Raw genomic sequence first — 23,488 nt, forward strand, 5'->3', positions numbered from 1 at the left:
AGAAAATCTGAGTCACATATAAGCAAAATTAATCTGATTGCGGCCACGTTTACCTGCAGTCTAAACAGAGCCCAAGTTCTGGAAGTAATTTGGTGGAAAATCATCTCAATGACTGGCATCCACAAAGATCCACCGGTTCTGTGATAAACTCAGTCTATTAGCTCTCCTAACATGGACAGGAGCGACAGGAAACATCCCGTCAGCTCTAGACTGGGCTGTCATAGCGTCTTGTCACAGAGGCACAGTCATGACTTCACTGCCTTATTTGATCAAGACGGATGTCTCAGCATGTTCATATATTCATTGTGCTCTGCGACGGTGGGTCGCAATCAAACAAAAGCCTCGCGCAGACGCCTGATGCACACGCCAGCCAAGAGTTTTGACGTCTGCTAGGTGGAAGTCCAAAGTGCAAATCCTCTTGTTTGCTCTGGACGTGGAAACCACCGTGAAGCCTTGCTTGGGAGGGAGCAGAGAAAGAGACAGCGACTGATTGGAGTTGCTCTGAAAGCAAAGTAAAGGACTGCTCATGAAAAAAAAAACAAAAAAAAACAAGACGGATGTGTCCTGGGAGCACTACAATTGAAAGTGAAAGTGTGTGCAGAAGCCAAGGCCCTTACCGAAACATGATGTGGCCGTCAAAACCAAAGTTTAATCTTCAGAAGGGCAGCCAGGCACAGAGCACTCCAAAACAACTGCTGCCAATGCTAACAGATTGTCAACAATACAGACCACATCACCAGGCCGTTTTGGTGCATATAAATCTTAAAGAAAATTGTCTGGTTTTGTTGTTCACAATGACACTGGTCCACCTACTATTAACATAAAAGCAGTGTAAAGCTTCAAATGTAAAGACGCAGTCAAACTAGACATTGTCCTCCATTGCATGTAAACGCAAGAGATTGGAAATGGAAACTGTGAGCTCCACAGAGTATGAAAGTGTAATTTTAAATGCTGACCTGTGAATTTGAATGACGGGAAGACGCGTGATCGGCAGAGAATCTAAAAGTCACAGATTGACAACTTGGCTACTTTCGTTTACAACTACATTAAACAAGGCAATTACAAGAAAGACTGCAAAGGTTCTTCTACACAGAAGAAAAAAAAAACTATGTTAAAAGGTACTGGAAAAGAAAAAATATCTAAATTACAGTAAATTAACAAAAAAAAAAATACATTAGTAAGTAAATATTATTTTATTCATTACATAGGTAAATAGCCTCAAGCTCATTTTGAAACTTGTAGTACAAAGCTACAATGTAAAAAATGAAGAGTTCAGATGCAAAAGCCTCTAAGTGCCATTTGAAATTTTCTTCTAGAATGATGATTTTTATCAAGCTTGTATATTTAAGTTCAGTGATTTCACTTAAATGGCAATGATAATTACCTATTAATTGTTATTTAAGTGAAATTACTGAACTTAAATATACAAGTTTGATAAAATCATTAAAGAAGAAAATTTAAAACGGCATTTAGAGGCTTTTGCATCTGAACTCTTCAAATACAAATCATTGTTACAAAAAAAAACTGGAGATTATATTTTCCTTTATATTTCCTTTTTATTTGTTATATTTCCTTTATTTGTGTTTATTTGTTTCCTTTATGCATTATTTGTGATATATTTACTAGAGTGTGACATCCTATTTTTTTTGCTGTGTAGTGTTGTTATTGTTAACTAAAAGCTCAAATAAAATATAATAAAATATATATATTTTAAAAATGTACACACAAAACTGAAATAAAATAAGTTGAAGTACTACATTTTTTAAAACTACAACTGAATTCAAAATAAAAATTATTATTTAAATTTAAAATCAATTAATTGAATTTAAAATCCTAATAAATACATAAATAATACTAAATAACACTGTTGTGGTGTTGCATGCTTTAAGTCTTAAGTTGGGGATCATGTTTAAAAACTGCTGCAATGGTCATTCAACTCATCCTTATATAAAATTGTCAAGGTTGAAGCCAGAATAGTGCTATTACGTCAACAGGGAAGATTATACAATGACTCACCTGAAACTATTGACTAGCAAGAATGTAGCCCAGTGCAAGAAAAAACATCCCAGCATCACTTCCACAATTCTGTTCATTCCAACAGAGGACACTTAATTTTGGGAGACAATTTCTAGCTTTAATCTGTTTTGACCAAGTACAGACAGCAACAAGGCTCAGTGCGCCTGGCCCTTCCATAGCCTGATAAGGGCTTCAGGGCAGACCAGGGGCAGCACAAACCGCATGGATGGGGGAAAGGGTGGAGAAGATCAGTGAAGCGAGCAGCAAAATGAATGGCACTGGCAGGAAGTCATGGCACTGTCAAACTAAGCCAGCGAGAAGCTGGATAAACCGAACTCTTTTCCATTTCAAACACTCGAGTTGGGTTCAAACGGGTAAAGAAGAAGTACGATGAGTTAAAATACAATGACTATGCCCATTAAGACTTCTGAATGGAATTTGAACCGGATCAAACACCATATGCTTAATGGGATAGCAATATACAAAACAAATGAACAGTCCACGCATGTTCACCCAAAGATGGAAATTCTGTCATTAATTACACACCCTCATCTCGTTCCAAACCCGTAAGACTTTCGGAACTCAAATAAAGATCTTTTTTGATGAAATCTAAGAGATTTCTGTCCCTCTATTGACAGCTATGCGACTAACGATTTGACGCTTGAAAAATTTCAAGAGATCGTACAACAACGAATCCAAATGAATTGAGAGGTTAAGTCCAAACGTTCTGAACACAATCGCTTTATGTGATGAACCATAGACTGTAAAAAAGATGGACGACGCCCCTTCGCTCTTTTCCATCAGAGAGAACTGAAGCCGCCAGTGTCTCGATATGACGCTGACTTGAGTCTGCGCACTTGCGTGTTTCGGGACCAGTCACGCGCAGTCGTGAGCAGGAAGTAAAGCCGCGAAATCAAGGCCGCGCCCTCATTCTCGCTGAATCAAACGCAAGCACACGCCCCGCACTTTCATTAAGTGTCCTCTGTCTGCTTCGTTCTTCTCCAATGATGTCTGCTGATTGCAGAACCTCGTTAAAATAAGGTAAATACAACTACTAACCACATAATCAACATTATTAAAAAAAAAGTCCGCTGGTGCTTCAGTGACTACCTCGCACAGAGAACCTGTCAATCACAGCTGTCAATCATGACGTCAGAGCACCGTGTTTATCATCACATAACTAACTAAAAAGAAAACAAACTTATTTTAAAAACGAACACTTGAAATTACATCAACGTGATAGAAACTACAGTAAATGACAGAAACTATCTTTGGAAAAAAGATATGTGAAGTGTTATTTAATTGTTTAGTTGGTCTCGCGTCCCATTGAATAACATGGGGAGGCGGGGGTTATGAGCTATACTAGGACCGGTCACAGGGGGGGCGATCGAGACGTTTTGGCTTCACTTTTGAGGGCTTGTGTGGCACGCTTGTGATGAACAGATTGTATTTAAGCTTTTATTTACATATTTATCAACTTACACATCAGTTGTGGTAAACGGAAACTTAAGCATGTTCGCTTGAAGTGCGAGAACCAATGAGGTTCATTCTCGTGTTACTGATCACATTTGAGCTTCAGCAAGAACCAATGAGGTTCATTCTCGAGTTACTAATCACACTTGAGCTTCAGCAAGAACCAATGAGGTTCATTCTCGTGTTACTGATCATTTGAGCTTCGGCAAGAACCAATGAGGTTCATTCTCCTGTTACTAATCACATTTGAGGTTCTGCAAGAGCCAATGACAGTTTTTCTCACGCGTCAATGCTTTTATGTGAATAAAAGACTAAATTAAATCTGTTCATCATATAAAGTGATCGAGTCTCTTCAGAAAATTTGGACTAAACCTCTCAATTTATTTGAATTAGTTTTACGATCTCTTTTTACTTTTTAAAGTCAAAATGGCAGTTGCGTAGCTTTCAATGGGGGGACAGAAATCTCTCCGATTTCATCAAAAAGATCTTCATTTTTGTTCCGAAGATGAACGAAAGTCTTCAGGTTAGCAAAGGGTAAGTAAATGATGACAGAATAATCATTTTTGGGAGAACTAACCCTTTACGTAAAAGTTGCGAGGGTGAAAACATAAAACACGCTGTTAACATTAAGAGTATAATTATATCATCAGGGAGAACATCTTAATTGGGAGCATGCATGAGATTACAACTTGGTGAAGATTTCATACTTGGATACCATAAGATGACAGCAAGGTACAGCATATTTTGTGAATGCTTCTTGATTGCATAATTAGGAATCTCTGGGAATTTCTTAAATGAGCAATCATCGTGGAATAGTCACTGCTTTTGGAAATCTAACTTCACACTTATCCCACTCACACGAAAATGGGGGAGAGTGAATGCACATATAAAAGAAAACATGAATTTTGTGTATTTCTTCTACTTTTTAGCAGATCAGAGCCTGAGGATCCATACAACACAGACTAACCTCTTGATAAAACAATGCAAATGTCTTCTAAAAGACTTCTGAGCAGATCAGAGGACCCTAACAGACTAACCTCTCAACACAACACAACACAACAAATAAAACGTAAAAAGATTGAGTGCCATCGCATTGAGTGTAGCTATTGAACAAGCATTTTTTTTAACAACTCCAATTAATTTTTACTTTTAAAAAAAACAAGAATAATATCCTGTTTCTTTTTGCATATTCTATTTTAGTTACATTGCAGAAGCAGGACGGAGCTCCTGTATTTAAGGTTGGTTAAAACACAACAACACTACTTTGTTTCAGAAGTCAAACGGAAAATATAAGGTTTACAGTTAAAATCATCTGTGCATTGGAAATGAATTCATGAATGACATAACATATCCAGATTTCAGTTCAAGATGTGACAGCTTCACAATAACTCTGAGCTCTCACTCAAAGGACAAAACATCTGTGCAACAATACATGGCACATTACTTCAGCGCTAAGCACAGACAGCAGATATTCAGCAGGAAATTCATAAACATTATTTTAAAATAATAATGAATTATTTTCTAGTTATATTGTCGAGGAATGCCATTAATATAACAAATTATTTTTAAAAGTCAGCTCAGAAGACAAAAATAATTTGAATCAATACAAATGTTAAATCACATTCATTTGAACAAACACACCCAGTACAATTTTGCAGCACAGTAAAAACGGGACACCATCCTAGTATGTTTCAGCGTGAAAGTGCAATTAATGTCAATCAAATATAGGACAAATTCTACATTTCACAAAATTTAACAGTGACTCTGCATTACCTGTAGCCCAAACAAACTGTAAGATAATATTAATGATGCAAGCATTAGGATTACATATTTATTCATTTTGTGACTATATGAGATCTTAATATAAGGCTGCCAAAACAGCCCTGCCCAAAAGCATGAGAAAGATTACCTTTTGGAATAAAATGATGAGAAAATAATTTTAAAGGTTTAAAGGAGAGAATATAAGATGTTCAAAAAGTAGATCACAGCATTATCAATTACAAGGTTATGGGTTTGATTCCCAGGGAATTAATTAACTAACTAAGAAAAACATTTGATATTTAATTTACTGTATTTTATTTTTATCATAATTTTTATTTTTCATTATTTCTTATTTTTTATTCTAAACTGTTTTAATTATTCTGATTTCTTTTGATTATTTTAATTTCTTCTATGTAAAGCACTTTGAATTGCCATTGTGTATCAAATGTGCTATATAAATAAACTTGCCTTGCCTTGCCTTGCCTATATTCCAGACCATTATCTTCGAGACAACCTCATTTTACCCAAAGAGCCATTGTAGCCAATTGGATGGATTTAATGCAAAATGTCTAAAATACAGTAAAAATAATTTTTTTCTTCCAAAACATGAATAATGCCTCACTCACACAGAGACTTACTCTAATACAAGTAAGATGTAAGACAATGATCCCAAAAGGTGTGACCAAATAAGTGCAGCAAAATCGTCAAAAATACAATGTGATATCTGAAATAGCGGCCAGCCCTACTGATAACCACAATTTGTCAAAGCTTAACTACACTAAGCTGTTTTAACAGAGTGAGAAGCTGGTTAACACAAAGCAGCTATGGTATCAGCAACTGAAGCAAATATGTGTTCGCAAAGCCTATTAAGGTCTTGGCTAATCCAGACTAGCCAAGACTTATCCAGAGTTAGGCTGACAGTTTTAACTTATTTAGGATGGGCCATTAATAGGATGACTGAGCACCAACAAGCTTTTTTATATACTTCCTTTGGTGGCATGGGGATAGGCCGGGATAGGGAATGAGACAGGGAGAGAGCTTTTACTTATTAATTCTCTCATAGCGATAAAGGTCGAACTCTTGTATTTTCACAGAGGTCACGAAGCCACATAGGAGCCAATGTGTCCTCAGAATCATTCACTGTTACACAACTAGAGTTCACTAGACTAGATGAGGTTGTGGTGGCAACTTCAAATGAAAGACAATCTTGAATACGGCTTCGCCAATGTCTCAAGTAGACTCCAAATAACAAAGATGCAAATTTCAAGTCATCTGACCCTTTCCTAAGCTCCGCCCCCTTGGATAATGTAGCTTAAAAGCTTCACAGAACCTCCCAGAAAATTCTGTTAACATTTTCAGTAAAACACATTGATGAATGACAGTAAAACCTAAAAATGCATTAAAGGAGTAGTTCACTTTTGAAAAAACTTTTGCTGATAATTTACTCACCCCCATGTCATCCAAGACGTCCATGTCTTTCTTTCTTCAGTTGAAAAGAAATGAAGGTTTTTGATGAAAACATTCCAGGATTTTTCTCCATATAATGGACTTCAATGGGAACCAAACGGTTCAAGGTCCAAATGAGAGTTTCAGTGCAGCTTCAAAGGACTTTAAACGACGCTAGACGATGAATAAGGGTCTTATCAAGCGAAACGATCGGTCATTTCAAAAATAAATTAAAAAGTTTAAGTTTTTTAAACACAAACGCTCGCCTTGCTTTGTTCTGTGATGACCGTTCGTGACTCTCCTGTTCAAACTCGTTCATCAAAATGTTTTTTCAAGTCATGACTCGAAAGGTCCTAGATAAGACCCTTATTCATCGTCTGGTGTTGTTTAAAGCCCTTTGAAGCTGCAATGAATCTCTCATTTGGGCCATGAACTGTTTGGTTCCCATTGAAGTCCATTATATGGAGAAAAATCCTGGAATGTTTTCAGCAAAAACCTTAATTTCTTTTCAACTGAAGAAAGAAAGACATGGACATCTTGTATATGTCATCCAAGATGTCCATGTCTTTCTTTCTTCAGGTGAGTAAATTATCAGCAAAAGTTTTTTTTAAAGTGAACTACTCCTTTAAGTCTCATTTGAAAATGATATCAACAGATATATTAAGTTCAATTGAGCATAACACTTCTTAAATGTTTCTACAGGTACTGTATCAGGTATCAAACGTATTCATCCTCATTGGGACGCCTGTAGACCTTTAACATAAAAAAACAACAGGTTGATGTCATGGCAGATGGTATTTGAGGAAGGATTATAATGAATGAAAAGTAAATTGTGGCATATTTTGCTGAAAAAGCACATTTCAAGTTCATTCCAAATGTTGTGTAAAGCTCGTCAACCATTACCAAAGTGGGCGGAGGTAAGCGAAGGGTCAATTGGACATAATTTTAACACATGATGTCACCAAAACTCATACTTCTGTCCATCTCTTCCTATCTGTCTTTATCATCAGCTCAGTTTCATAGTATTTTATGATCCATACTAGCAGCTCATTTTGTGGTTTCAAGCGGAAAAACAGTCCTGACTAATAGGAAATGGATGACGGTTGTCCGTGTCAGATATCACCACTTACCAATTCACTGAGTCATATTTGACAGAACAGAAACCAAACTTCACAGCTTGATAAAGCATCCAATTCTCATTCCTTGGGAGTAACCAGAGTCCAGTGTGCAGAGCACTCACGCCCTCATAAGGAAATAACTGTCCACCATTTTGAGATAATTTGACACAAGAATTAATGTTAAAAGTGCAACAGCGACCCAAACTTGACAGGTGGCACAGACGGACATGGTAAATTGATTGACGTTTAGCGCTCAAGGCTGATACCTACAAACTAATTGTTTTTTTTTCCTCATTAATTTGAAAATTATCAAGGGAAATACATCCTTTGCAAGCTACAGAAAAGTGTATATACTCAGGGGCGTAGTTTGCGGGGGTGGGGGGTATGGGTTATAACCACCCAATATACACCATAATTAATGGAAACATAGGATCAGGCTATTAATTAATGATACACAGCTTTTTAAGCACCAAATTACCCTATGAACCAATTATTTGTGCAATATGTCTGAAGCCCGGTTTATTTAATTGTGCATGCCTACGCGCGTTCACCAGTGTGACGTTCTTTTGATGATAAAATGTGCGACCAATTTAAATTCTATTTACTCTAAAACCCTCTGGATAAAGTAAAAAAGTGATCTAAAAAAGCCACATAAACAAAAAAAGACGTGAGAATATGATCCTGCACCAATATAAATTAGAAAGCTTTTTAAACTTCTCATGACCACCTTAACTAGAATTTATTGAGTTTAATCGAGGTAAATTTTGACTAAATTGTAGAATTTATAATAGATTACCTGTTAAGGAAATAGATTTTTCACTAAAGATTTATATTACAACTGTGGCATGTTGTAGATATAGTTTCTATGTCTGTGTAGGCTGCCATTTTTCATAACAAATCTGCATAAGAAATACGTTTACATTGGCCTTAGCATGGTAATGAAGCGTCATCAATGGTCTTACCTAATTATATTCTTATTTTAACAATAGGTATAGTTAAACAATTACAATAACTACGTTAATTTGTCATAATGTCCAAGTACAAAAGCTTTAAAGTCTGGACCTTCTTGAATTATTGTCTAAACAAGTGTGTAAAATGTGTTAAATGACAGGTATTAAGGAAAAAAATGGATTTCAGAAGTAATTTAAGTAAAATTCAGTCAAACTAAAACGTTTTCGGTTCTTAAACAATATATAATACATCAGATATCCTATGTAAACAAGTAATTGTTAACTACATGCTATTACTTTATTGCAGTTATGTTCTCAACCAACTTTGCATGTGAGTGACACCAAGACCATTTAGCAAAAATAAATAAATTAAATCACGCGCTAAATGGTTCACACCTTAACCCCCATCAACAAACCAAAACTATGCACATTTCTATACTTAAAATCACTGAAGCTGTAAACGTTCAGCCGACAATCTCCCAAACCTCAAATTTCCCCAAAATTTGAATAGTCTAATCTGACAGTAGTAATGCAGTAACACAAACCACAAAACAGTCTCATATAATTTGCACCTATTGACACCTAGCATCCTTTAAAGCAAACCAGCCATACAGTAAACTCATTATTGATTGCACATAGGTCTATAAAGCAGCATGCAATATTACACAGGACACCACACATAACACAAAAGTGACAGCTAGAAAAATGAACTAGCTAATGTAAGATTATATAGGAAGACCTATGATGACAAGCACTATCATGTACATGCACACAACAGAGAGCATGCTGAGATTTGTGTGCTGTTACATTGCATGCCAGGCCCTGTCCAGCATTCGGCCCATGCTAAAGCGCTAACGCCTTAGCACTTTTCGTAGTTACTGTTCACTTGAATAATAATAAATAAATAAATAAACATTAACCACAAACACCTCAACCCGCCACCACACTAAAACGGGGGTGGTGTGTTTAGCACCACAAGTCACAGCTGAAAACCACAGCGAAACCTGTCGACTGACTGTGAGTGTGTGTATGTGTGTGAGTGAGTTTAACGACGGCAGCGGCGGCAACTGCGGTCTCCGTACCGAGCAGAAGCAGCTTCAACTCCCGTCTCGAGTCTTTTTTGTCTCGACGCAGTTGCTTATCGATTTCTGCGTTGATCCGTTTCGACTCCTTGGCCTCTTCGCTCAGGCAGCAGGCCATCATCGACTCTAAAGTCATCCCCACTGCTTTACTGGCCTCGTCGGGGCTTCAGAAACCAGAAAAAATACAAAAATACCAACTCGCTCGAGTGGCCGTTGGAAAAAAGGCGCGAAAAAAAATGAAATAACCCCTTTATTCTCCTTCTCTGAGGTAAAATATTAAGAAGAAGAAGGGGAAAAATGAGAGGGAGGTGAGGAGATGATCTGAAGGGGGTTTGAGAGTGGGGGAGGGGGCCGGGGGGCCTCGCGCGCTGTGTTCAGTCCTCTCGCGGCGAGCGCGAGCCTCTACCCCGCGTACGGACCGCTGTGAAATCACGGAGGTACGTGAGGAAGACAAACCGGGGGGATGAGGAAGGGAGGATAGAGTAGACGAGGAGAAGGAGGTCCGGGAGCCTTATCTCGCAAATGATTAAAAAATCCAGGACAAACTATCCTCGCGTACGTGCGACACTCCCACAAACGGCTCCGCGGCGGCTCACCACCAACACGGGTCCCGGTGAAAACGGGACAGATCGCACAGTCGCGACATCCACTTTTCCTGGCTGTCCCCCCCACCCCCAGCTCTCCAGCAGTATCCACCCCTTCAAACGGAGGGAAAAAAAACTCCTCTGGAAAGGAGGAATTGCTGTCCGTTCAGGTGAATGAAGCGTCAGAGCTTCACATTCACAATGAATAATGTCAAAAACATTCCGTTTTGTGTCGTCTCTCAGTCAGTCACAACACTTGTAGAAAATAAAAAAAAATAAAAATCCTGGAAGAAGGAAGGGAAAAGCCCGGTGCCTTTAAAAAATGGATTATGCCACTTTTTTTGCGTATGACAGCAGCGTCTCCTCCTACATCAGCGGAGCTGCGTGCGCGCGCACACTAGTGTGATTCCACGGATGATTGACAGGGAGTGGAGAGGCGGGAACTGTGCGCGTGCGGATAACAGGAACTGTCAAGTTTGGTCGACGGCACAAAGTCAGTCAGGTTTTCTGATCTGAAAACGCTCACTCCGGGGTGTGTCCCTTATTCTGAGGAAATAGTGTGTGTACTTGGCTTGAGCGCTATTACTTTCACAGCAGTCTCGCATTATAGAACAGATTTCTGCACACACTCAAAAAGGACATACGTTGCATTCACAGTTTTGCACTTATAATAGATGAATATGCTTTTATGATCCCATGAGGGAAATGTAAATAGACTAGCCTACTATTAAGAATACTACTAATAATATTTGCTTATTCCCCCTATGGGATTGAGTATTTTTACTCACATCAAAATAAAAGTTATAGTCAAAATAGATTTTTTTTTTTTTTAGAAAAAATAGAAAAACAATTTTCATTAGGCTATAAGATTCAAATACATTTTTAAAACTAGTTTATTGTAATTTGAGCTGAAATGCCTAATGATACATTGTTACATAATTTAACCTTCTTTAATTATAAAGACTAAATTAAAGAAGGAAGTTTTGAAAAATGAAACTCTTGCCAGTCATTCACACACACACACACACACACACACACACACACACACACACACACACACACACACACACACACACACACACACACACACACACATACTTGTTTTTATGCATTGTGGGGGTCACCTGTCAGAAATGCTACATAATGAGGACCACCCTTTCTAATGAACTTTAAGACCTAAAAAAAATATTGTGACAACTAATACCATATCAGTTTAGTAAATGTCCTTTCAGATTACAAATATTTCGCTATAAAATTTTTAAACATGACACTTTGGCTACTTGTGGGGTCATTTCAGGTTTTGTGTAAATCTGAGGTCCGCTCACACACGCAACTGGTTTTTAGACATTGTGGGGATCAAAATGTACACACACTTAATTAGTTTTTAGACATTGTGGGGATCGAATGGACACACTCCTAAATAGTTTTTAGACATTGTGGGGATCGAATGGCCACACACTTAACTAGTTTTTAGACATTGTGGGGATCGAATGTACACACACTTAACTAGTTTTTAGACATTGTGGGGATCGAATGGACACACACTTAACTAGTTTTTAGACATTGTGGGGATCGAATGTACACACACTTAACTAGTTTTTAGACATTGTGGGGATCGAATGGACACACTCCTAAATAGTTTTTAGACATTGTGGGGATCGAATGGCCACACACTTAACTAGTTTTTAGACATTGTGGGGATCGAATGGCCACACACTTAACTAGTTTTTAGACATTGTGGGGATCGAATGTACACACACTTAACTAGTTTTTAGACATTGTGGGGATCGAATGTACACACACTTAACTAGTTTTTAGACATTGTGGGGATCGAATGGACACACACTTAACTAGTTTTTAGACATTGTGGGGATCGAATGTACACACACTTAACTAGTTTTTAGACATTGTGGGGATCGAATGGACACACTCCTAAATAGTTTTTAGACATTGTGGGGATCGAATGGACACACACTTAACTAGTTTTTAGACATTGTGGGGATCGAATGGACATAGCTACTTTTATCCTTGTATCAATTCATTTTGAGAAGACTGCTTTTTAAAAAGTGCCTTTTAAAAATGAACACAGTGTAAAAAGAGAATCTACTTTTTTTTTTAACTCTGACTCAATTTATTTATTGATTATATCAGGGTTATATTTCCTACAAATCAACATTAAATGTTTTTACTTCTAAAAGTACAACCTACATTCACACAAACATTGTTTGTATGTATAGTACATGTGTGTATAAATACATGTGACATGTAATGTTAACATTTTTTTTAAACCTTGCATCAAATGTCAGTCAACAAATAGATCCAGGATAACACTATTCCATGCTTATGTTCATATTTATTCATAAAACCTAAACACTTCTAAACTGTTTATCAAAATGCATCATCGGTAACACTTTACAGTAAGGGTACATGAATTATCATGAATTCATGTATAAGTTAATGCATGAATTATGCATTCATTCATGCATTAATATCTCATGAATTATCAGGAACTAACACAAGTTTAACGTTTTCCATTCATGACTTCATGAATGAACAACACCTTAATTAAAACATTAACTAAGATATGCACATCATCATGAATTATGATTTATTACGCATGATCATGATGTTTTCTTTGTTCAGAGTTATGCCACTTCATCAATGTTTCAAAAGACCTCGTCACCACTTTAGTTAAGGGGCCACACACATGATGAAGTCATTGATAGATAATGCTTAGTTAATGATGACTTCTGTATTTGATTTACAGAATGTGTGTGCTATGAGCTGTGATTGGTCTATTATGGTGTCTGTCCAATAGTCATCATTAACTAAGCATTAATCTATTAATGACTTCATCATGTGTGTGGCCCCTTAACTAAAGTGGTGACTAGGTCACTGACCTAGACTAAGAACAAAGAAAACATCATGATCATGCGTAATAAATCATAATTCATGGTGATGTGCATATCTTAGTTAATGTTTTAATAAAGGTGTTGTTCATTCATGAAGTCATGAATGAAAAACGTTGAACTTGTGTTGGTTCCTGATGATTCATGAGATATTAATGCATGAATGAATGCATAATTCATGCATTAATTTATACATGAATTTATGATAATTCATGTACCCTTACCGTAAAGTGTTACCGCATCATCAATAAGTAAAGAAACTTGAGCATGAAACTTTTGCATGCCTGCGTTTATAGTAAACATTTGGCATTTAAAAAAGTTGATGAAAACTGGCTAAAAACAAATCATTAACTGCAGTATAAAAGTTATTTGAAACCCTTAAAAAACATTTGTAAAAGAACAATCAACAAATCCACTTAGGCAAGATAAAGATATTACCCGGTGACCAATACTCAACATGGTGTCAATATTAGTGTGCTACATCTTTTCTTTGCAGAGCGGAGATTCGATTTTTGATATAAAACTTCAGACCTGACCATTCTCTATGTTTTAGAGCAGATGGTTCAGCTTCCAAACACCTTACGCAGTCTGCCTTCCCTGGAACTTTGCGGTTCTTTATGAATCTCATCATGTGTTTCTCTACCGCATGGATTTCATTTTTGTTCCAGGGTGTCCTCTTGATGTGACCTGTAGGGGGAACAAGTAGGCCTACATCATATCTTATTTCACTAGTAAGAAATTGTTTCTTAAATTCTTAATCGGTCCAAGATGCAGATCCTTGAGATCAGCTCTAGACATTCATTGTTACAAATAATCTCAATCTTCTGTAGTTTTAATATTGAAATGCTTAAAAGAAATCATGATGTAAATAGAAACCTGATGCAAATGCAGAACATTTGAACCATCAATCAGTCGAAATCAACATACCTCTCTTTTTTTTGGACACTGGGTCTACTGGAAGTGTGCCGTCTTCACATTCAGTGTGCTGTGGTGATGTTACTGTAGTGCATTCTGGAAGTAAAAATGATGCAAGTCTGAGCATTAACACATCTTAATTAAATTAATAAAGCTACCCTACCCCTCATCTGTTATTTTTATCAGTGCTGTTTAAAGTGCAACCAACATAACTCAAGAACACAAAGTGCAATGTTTCTCAACTTCACCTACAAGAATTGAGACGTCTTAGACCATTTAAAACACCTGATTCAACTTATCAGCTTCTTAGTGTTTAATTAGGGAGTCATCTAAAATATTCTGGGAGGTGTGTCCTGAGGACTGGAATAAAAAGAGGATTTTGTAATCTTTTTTAATCAGTTTTTTAAAATTACTTCTAACCCATGGGGGATCATACTTATACCAAGTACTTGCAATGCACAGTAATACAATTACTTTCTCTGGTAACTAGTAGTGTAACTAATTACTAATAAAATTTCCGTAATATTAGTTGCCATCTTAAAGAGGCACAATTGCTACAAATTTTACAATCCAATGATCCCTATTCACATTTGTAATCATTGCATGCATGTGACGTCACTATTGCAGCAGCTAGCTTAGTCAGAATCTGGAAAAGTCTACATATTCAGCGGTTGGAAAATATAGCCATAACTTTAATTTTGTCGGGACAAAAGGTGACCGAAACAACTGTAACACTGTGTTTTTACTTCGAAAATTGGATTTGGGACCTCAGAATTACGTCATACTGCATTTTGACTGCATTCCAGTACCAAAACCAAGATGGGCGTGTTAAGGAAAATAGCTAAACTGGTTGATAACACAAATCTGTATTTTGAGCAGAAAGATCATTTTAAAACACTGCATTTTCCAAATACACCATATATACAGGAGTATTTTTTAGGTTTAAGTCTAGCGAATAAAGCCGCTCTCTCAATCTCAACTGGTGTTTTTTTTGACAAATATTACTACATGAATTATGCAATGATTATGCTAATTAGCTTATGACCCCATTAAGCAACATATAGCAACTTTGAGCAGGCTTTAGAAGTTGGCAACAGTGTTTTGAGGTGAGTGCGGGCTCATGCGCAAATCACGAGGGAAAAGACTAAACTGACTACATGCACTTTCCAGAGTAGAAAGTGAGAAAAAGAATCTAAAGATGAACCACACATTTCAAACCAATTTGCCATCCCTAGAAACAACATAATTTAGAATTTAACTGGACATAAATTTGAACAAACTGGCTAAATAAAATTGTTACCTTTTGGATTGGAAGTAGACTCCTCTAAATCACTGTCCACTGTAACATTCTCTAAAGGTAGAAAACACAGAGAAAAAAAAAAATCAATCATTTAACTTTCATTTAAAATAAAAAAATTATTTTAAAAATAAAGGAGAGACCGAGTGCGTCCGAGAGGAGAGCCCGAGTGCGTAACGAGAGGAGAGCCCGAGTGCGTAACGAGAGGAGAGGAGAGCCCGAGTGCGTAACGAGAGGAGAGGAGAGCCCGAGTGCGTAACGAGAGGAGAGGAGAGCCCGAGTGCGTCCGAGAGGAGAGGAGAGCCCGAGTGCGTAACGAGAGGAGAGCCCGAGTGCGTCCGAGAGGAGAGGAGAGCCCGAGTGCGTAACGAGAGGAGAGGAGAGACCGAGAGCCCGAGTGCGTAACGAGAGGAGAGGAGAGCCCGAGTGCGTAACGAGAGGAGAGGAGAGACCGAGTGCGTAACGAGAGGAGAGGAGAGACCGAGAGCCCGAGTGCGTAACGAGAGGAGAGGAGAGACCGAGAGCCCGAGTGCGTAACGAGAGGAGAGGAGAGCCCGAGTGCGTAACGAGAGGAGAGACCGAGTGCGTAACGAGAGGAGAGGAGAGCCCGAGTGCGTAACGAGAGGAGAGGAGAGACCGAGTGCGTAACGAGAGGAGAGGAGAGCCCGAGTGCGTAACGAGAGGAGAGGAGAGCCCGAGTGCGTAACGAGAGGAGAGGAGAGCCCGAGTGCGTAACGAGAGGAGAGGAGAGCCCGAGTGCGTAACGAGAGGAGAGCCCGAGAGCGTAACGAGAGTAGAGGAGAGCCCGAGTGCGTAACGAGAGGAGAGGAGAGACCGAGAGCCCGAGTGCGTAACGAGAGGAGAGGAGAGCCCGAGTGCGTAACGAGAGGAGAGACCGAGTGCGTAACGAGAGGAGAGGAGAGCCCGAGTGCGTAACGAGAGGAGAGGAGAGCCCGAGTGCGTAACGAGAGGAGAGGAGAGCCCGAGTGCGTAACGAGAGGAGAGGAGAGCCCGAGTGCGTAACGAGAGGAGAGGAGAGCCCGAGTGCGTAACGAGAGGAGAGCCCGAGAGCGTAACGAGAGTAGAGGAGAGCCCGAGTGCGTAACGAGAGGAGAGGAGAGCCCGAGTGCGTAACGAGAGGAGAGACCGAGTGCGTAACGAGAGGAGAGCCCGAGTGCGTAACGAGAGGAGAGCCCGAGAGCGTAACGAGAGGAGAGCCCGAGTGCGTAACGAGAGGAGAGCCCGAGTGTGTAACGAGAGGAGAGGAGAGACCGAGTGCGTAACGAGAGGAGAGGAGAGCCCGAGTGCGTAACGAGAGGAGAGCCCGAGTGCGTAACGAGAGGAGAGCCCGAGTGCGTAACGAGAGGAGAGCCCGAGAGCGTAACGAGAGGAGAGCCCGAGAGCGTAACGAGAGGAGAGGAGAGACCGAGGGCGTAACGAGAGTAGAGGAGAGCCCGAGTGCGTAACGAGAGGAGAGCCCGAGTGCGTAACGAGAGGAGAGCCCGAGTGCGTAACGAGAGGAGAGGAGAGACCGAGTGCGTAACGAGAGGAGAGGAGAGCCCGAGTGCGTAACGAGAGGAGAGACCGAGTGCGTAACGAGAGGAGAGGAGAAACCGAGGGCGTAACGAGAGGAGAGGAGAGCCAGAGTGCGTAACGAGAGGAGAGGAGAGACCGAGTGCGTAACGAGAGGAGAGCCCGAGTGCGTAACGAGAGGAGAGGAGAGACCGAGTGCGTAACGAGAGGAGAGACCGAGTGCGTAACGAGAGGAGAGGAGAGACCGAGTGCGTAACGAGAGGAGAGACCGAGTGCGTAACGAGAGGAGAGGAGAGACCGAGTGCGTAACGAGAGGAGAGACCGAGTGCGTAACGAGAGGAGAGGAGAGCCCGAGTGCGTAACGAGAGGAGAGCCCGAGTGCGTAACGAGAGGAGAGACCGAGTGCGTAACGAGAGGAGAGGAGAGCCCGAGTGCGTAACGAGAGGAGAGGAGAGCCCGAGTGCGTAACGAGAGGAGAGCCCGAGTGCGTAACGAGAGGAGAGGAGAGACCGAGTGCGTAACGAGAGGAGAGGAGAGCCCGAGTGCGTAACGAGAGGAGAGGAGAGCCCGAGTGCGTAACGAGAGGAGAGACCGAGTGCGTAACGAGAGGAGAGGAGAGACCGAGTGCGTAACGAGAGGAGAGACCGAGTGCGTAACGAGAGGAGAGGAGAGACCGAGTGCGTAACGAGAGGAGAGACCGAGTGCGTAACGAGAGGAGAGGAGAGCCCGAGTGCGTAACGAGAGGAGAGCCCGAGTGCGTAACGAGAGGAGAGACCGAGTGCGTAACGAGAGGAGAGGAGAGCCCGAGTGCGTAACGAGAGGAGAGGAGAGCCCGAGTGCGTAACGAGAGGAGAGGAGAGACCGAGTGCGTAACGAGAGGAGAGGAGAGCCCGAGTGCGTAACGAGAGGAGAGACCGAGTGCGTAACGAGAGGAGAGGAGAGCCCGAGTGCGTAACGAGAGGAGAGGAGAGACCGAGTGCGTAACGAGAGGAGAGGAGAGACCGAGTGCGTAACGAGAGGAGAGGAGAGACCGAGTGCGTAACGAGAGGAAGGAGAGCCCGAGTGCGTAACGAGAGGAGAGGCTATATCTGCAAAGAATGCCTTCGTAGAAAATGCAAATCGATCGTAAAATGTCTAACTAGCCTGAGTAGGTGATGTGTATATTAGCAGGAATGTAGCACAACATGAATGTAAAAGCAGATATAATTAGCCTTTGTGAAAATACTATTTTTTTTTGGTTAAAATCAGCAAATAATCGTAATAATCGTGATTATCATTTTGGCCATAAATGTGCAACCCTACCCAAAACCCTCTAACAATTTGTGTAAACCATTACAGAATTATAAAAAACAAAACCAATATCTTTAAATTAATAAGTTCAGATAAAGGATAAAAAGTAATGTAACAGTGTATAGTACCTTCTGGATCAATGATGATTTCATCAAGATTTTTCCCTTTAAAGTCTGCCAAGCGTCCTTTTTCGAGGGGCAGAAGAATTTTGCTCATTTTGGCCAGCTGAAGTGTCCCCTCAGGTAAGCGGTAAAACTGACGATGTATCCTAATATCATGGCCTAAGAAGTCAGCCAGCTGATCGAGCTCAGTGTTACTCAAATTTAAAACTTCAGAGAGGGTACCAATCTGTTTCCTCAACTTGGTGGAAGTTAGAGTTTGAGGATTCTTAGCATTGCATGCACCTGCAAATTCACGGATGCAGTCAGAGCCTCTGAAAAAGGTCATTGCAGACGGACGTGCGAAGAGAAAAGGGTTCTCATTCAGTACTCCACACTTGCTCCGGTTTTTAATTAGCAGGCTGATTGACTCTTGCATTGAAGGAGTAACAAGTACTGGAACCTTTCTTCCTCTTTTGCCTCTGATCTCTATACGCTTGAAGTATTGACACAGTTTATTTTCCAACTCTGTGAGGGCCATGCTAATATCCGGATGAGCTTCTGATTGGTTGCTGGAGGTGTATGCGGACAATGGCATCTGTGACACTTCCCCTTCTCGCCTACGATTAAAAAGCATAACCTGAGTCAATATAACCTTGGCCAATTTTGACCAATGCTGAGATGATGGCTGTGTAGACAAAAGTTTGTGGTAAATTTTCTCTTGCTCATCAAGATAAACATGGAGACGTTTAACATCTTCAGTGAATGGGAGCAAATGTGGGCAGTTCCACTTGGCTTCTTCCATTGTTCGCCGCGCTGTTGAAGAGATGTACTCAGGCCATCGGGTTCGATACAGTTGTTGGAAGCTATTTGCAAATTCTGCACTTTCTTTGTCTCCATTGATGGTAGAATGGCTCTCAATAAGCATTGCGATTTTGTTCAGACTATGCCCAAGTTTCACAGCAACACTTGCCTTCTCATATATATTGGTCTCTTCAATGTATCCAGCTGTTCTTTTTACTGCACTAACGGCATGCATAAAGTTTGTGGGATGGATGAGCTCTTTGATAGATGTAAGGGGTGTTACCTCTCTAGTACATATAAGGAGTCTTCCAAGCTCTCTCATCTTTTGACGGATGTATTCATGCATTTTAACTCTTGAACCGTATTTATTGTAAAGATGCTTCCCCAGCTCTAATATGCACCAATCATTCCTAGCTTCAAGTGCCACTTGGTCTTGATTCATGGCATTTAGCAGCTTCCAAACACCATGATTTACTCCTGGTGGGGGAGGCTGTGCAAAGCTGCAAAGAGCCTGCACACGGGTTTTACCAGGTTTTGGTTTCACCTCAGAAGGCTTGAATTTGCAAATTTTAAAATGTCGCCACAGGGTTTTCTTTAAGAACAGTCCTTGGCAGTAAATGCAATGCAAAAATTTCTCTCCATCCAAAGTCTTTTTAGGCAGTTTCCGTGGAATCATCTGTCCTGAGCCTGTGTTAATAACAGTAGAATTGTAAGCAAAGTTGCCTTTGTTGCGCAAATACTCAAGCTGCATTCGCCTTTCTTTGGAGCCCTTTGGATGACTTAGAGCCTTTGCTACCTCTATTTCATTCATATGCTTGCGCTCTAGGTGTCTAGCAATTTTCGTAAAAGGACGGTCACAAAAAAAGCAATGTTGTCTCTTACTATACATTCTCAGTCCATCCCTCTTTTTAAGGATAGCTGGAATAAACACTGAACTTGTACTGTCAGGAACTGAGGTTGCACCATGGCTCTGGAGGCTCCCTAAGTCACAGCTGCTTTGAGTATTGTAGTTGGTGCTTCCGTTCTCAGCTGAAGTGCACTGGACTGGCAAAGTGTGGAGCTTTCTTTTACCTTTCAGTGAAACAGTAAGGCTTGCGCTACTATCTGTATCGCTACTCTCTTGTGATGTGTCCGGAATGTACTCTTCCTCACTGACTTCAGATAAATCTTCGCTCGAATCAAAAACATCTGAGTGCTCAGCAATCTTCCTTCTAGCCTTGAAAGACAATAACCATCCAGTTCAGTTAATCCTCTGTCATAGAATAATAAATAAATAATAAAATAAACACTTACTATGGTGTTTTTTGCTCTTTTGATTGTTGTGGTACAAGTGGAACGTTGTTCACTCGTTGCAAACGGTGTATGTTTCAGTCTGATGTCATCTTGAATGTCTGTACTCTCATCTACACTGGAATTATCAGAGTAATTATCAGAGTCCTCATGAGTTGCAGGTCTCATCTAAGAAAGACAAAACAGGCAAACGTCAGAATGACAAGTCTTCAAATAAACGAGATAAAATATATGCTTATAGGACTGTTTATCACAATGAAAAAAATATGCAGCTTTACAAAAAAAAAATGCTTTTGAAGTATGAGGCAATTAAAGAGAAATGGTAGTAGCAATGAAAAATAAATACCCGTTTATAAGATGTCATCATCATTTTAGAACACAAAATGTCGTCTTCACTGTCTGAGTAATCAACCAAAGACTGTTAAGAAAAAAAAAAAGAAATAAAGTGAAAACTTGTCCTTACAGTTTAGGGCAAAATGTTGAAGACTTTCTTGAAGCAAAATAAACTATTATTAAACAATTTCAAAAATAAATCATGGTCATGTATTTGACAAGTAGCTAACTTAGGATAACATAAGTCAGGGGTTCTCAAACATTTTGGTGCCAGGGACCCCTTTCAGAAGAAAAAAAAATTCCAAGGACCCCCCTCATATTTATAACAGTTATTGCAGCACAAAGTTAATGTGTGAGCGGCAAATGAAATATTTTTGCACAAAATGAATGGTCTCCACCCAGGGTACTATGCAGGAATTTCTAAATAGCCTACTGAGGTAACGAAAGTGATCTTGCTAGGAATCACTTAGGATCCCTCACTTAGGATTTTTTGATGTTCTTGATCTACACATGTGCATTTTAAGGTGTTTTAAGGCCCCACAATTGGATAACTATAGATTTAGTAGAAGCATGTCAGTCAGTGGCATATTTTTTTTTTTTTTTTGTCAAGATGTCACGAAACACAATCACATATTCCAATCAGGAATGGCTTTAAAAGAGAAATGTTTCAATAATTAGGCCTATTCTGCACACAAATAAAGCCCATAAGCCTATAAATACAATGATAATGGCATTATGTTTAATAGGTGCGTGCGTTGTTAATTTGAGCTACTGTAATTAGCTAAAAAAACATACAGTATATGTTAAATATATGAATCCATAACCATAATGTTAATCTCATGGGCACAGTATGTTTCTATTGACCTGCTTTTTCCTTTGTTAAAGTTGAGCTTGATTAATACTTTGCAAACTGATTGTTTCAGTCGTTTTTTAAATCTTTTATCTAAAACAGCTGTTTAGTTTATGTTAATTTAGGCTTACATCTTATCTCGCACTTTATGACCGTTGACTGAAACGTTGTGCGGGGAACTTTGAGTTCACTCCGACTCAAACATTTTGACATTGACGAGCTATCGTTGTTAGTCTGCTGAAGCACCTCAGACGAGAAGGTCAGTATCATCGCGATGTGCATCCTTGCAACCTCAGTTGTGGGTACGGCCCTGTCACTATGCACTTTTATTTTGATAATGATCAGACTTCTAATGTCAAATCTGTAGCAGTGCTAGAACTGACTATTGTGCGCGCACGCGAGACACCGGCGCGCAATTAAATGGGAATTTTTCCTCAGCAGTGGAAACAGGAATACTCTTATTTATGGTCATAGATAAGACAAGAGTGCATCATCCGAAACGGTAAAGTGTCCATTTTTTTATTTGTGTATAGGCTACATTATAAATGACTACAAAATGTCATGCCTTTTAAAAATACAGAAAAGAACCGGATGCGGGTTCATGCCGTCTCTCTGTCTCTGTCTCCTTTCTGGCGCACGTCCCGCAAAATCAACAGCAGCGAATCTACTTGACGCAAAGACATATCTATAGATATTATCTATCTATAGAAAACTTTAAGTGTCTACTTTGTATTGTTTTATGTTAAATGCTTTATATAAGTTACTTAGGAATAAACAGCATGTTTTCAGATGATAAAGAAAACATGACTCATAGCATGGAAAAAAACGTTAGGTTGTAAATTATTTCGCGGACCCCCTGGCTTTAGCTCGCGGACCACCAGGGGTCCGCGGACCCCACTTTGAGAACCACTGACATAAGTAGCTAACAGGACCCTCCAGTTTAGGGTCCTGATCATCATGTCATGGTTTATTTACCAACAATGACAAACTTACTTTACATTATGCTTACTAAAATGCCACAGTTAAATATGTACCTCAACAGTGTGTCGTGAAACGCCAACAGTTGTTCCAGAATCCCCAGAGCAGTTCTTTATGGTCACCATGTCTTCATCATCATTGCTGCATGTAGCCTATAATAAAAGAGTTACAAAAATTAGTTATAATTGATTACTTACAAGACAAGGTCCCCACTACGCTAAACCTGTAGGAAGTGTGTGTATTTATGGGGGTTATATAGCATTCCTGACACACTACAGGTCCCCACTACGTACAATACATTAGAAACAGTGTGTAAGAGTCGAGACCAAATATAATAGACTGACAGAGAGATGAGACGGACAGACGGATAGAGAGAGAGACGGACAGACTGATAGAGAGACAGAGAGAGAGAGTTAGATAGAGAGATATTGAATATATGTACATCAACAGTGTGTCGTGAAGCGCCAACAGTTGTTCCAGAATCCCCAGAGCAGTTCTTTATGGTCACCATGTCTTCATCATCATTGCTGCATGTAGCCTATAATAAAAGAGTTACAAAAATTAGTTATAATTGATTACTTACAAGACAAGGTCCCCACTACGCTAAACCTGTAGGAAGTGTGTGTATTTATGGGGGTTATATGGCATTCCTGACACACTACAGGTCCCCACTACGTACAATACATTAGAAACAGTGTGTAAGAGTCGAGACCAAATATAATAGACTGACAGAGAGATGAGACGGACAGACTGATAGAGAG

At 39.8% G+C, this 23,488-nt stretch overlaps 2 protein-coding genes across 2 annotated transcripts in view; both read right to left on the bottom strand.

Moving 5' to 3' along the window:
- The window catches only part of gna11b (guanine nucleotide binding protein (G protein), alpha 11b (Gq class)), a 54,258-nt gene extending 43,450 nt beyond the window's left edge, over nt 1-10,808 (bottom strand). The window contains exon 1 of the mRNA XM_039684344.2: nt 9,847-10,808. Coding sequence (XP_039540278.1) covers nt 9,847-9,982 — 136 coding nt within the window. The 5' untranslated portion in view covers nt 9,983-10,808. The remainder of the gene's footprint in view (nt 1-9,846) is intronic.
- Nucleotides 10,809-13,543: 2,735 nt separating this feature from the next.
- Nucleotides 13,544-22,875, bottom strand: LOC148981507 (uncharacterized). Its single transcript, XM_089131531.1, has 7 exons — nt 22,784-22,875; nt 20,913-20,984; nt 20,570-20,734; nt 18,503-20,492; nt 15,555-15,605; nt 14,267-14,350; nt 13,544-14,026 (listed from the first exon to the last, which is right to left on the bottom strand). The coding sequence occupies exons 1-7, from the start codon at nt 22,850-22,852 to the stop codon at nt 13,809-13,811; spliced, it is 2,649 nt and encodes an 882-aa protein (XP_088987657.1). The 5' UTR covers nt 22,853-22,875; the 3' UTR covers nt 13,544-13,808.
- Between the last annotated feature and the right edge of the window lie 613 nt (nt 22,876-23,488).

This window comes from Pimephales promelas, chromosome 5 (genome assembly GCF_988280905.1).
Source record: "Pimephales promelas chromosome 5, fPimPro1.hap1.1, whole genome shotgun sequence".
Classification (NCBI taxonomy): domain Eukaryota; kingdom Metazoa; phylum Chordata; class Actinopteri; order Cypriniformes; family Leuciscidae; genus Pimephales; species Pimephales promelas.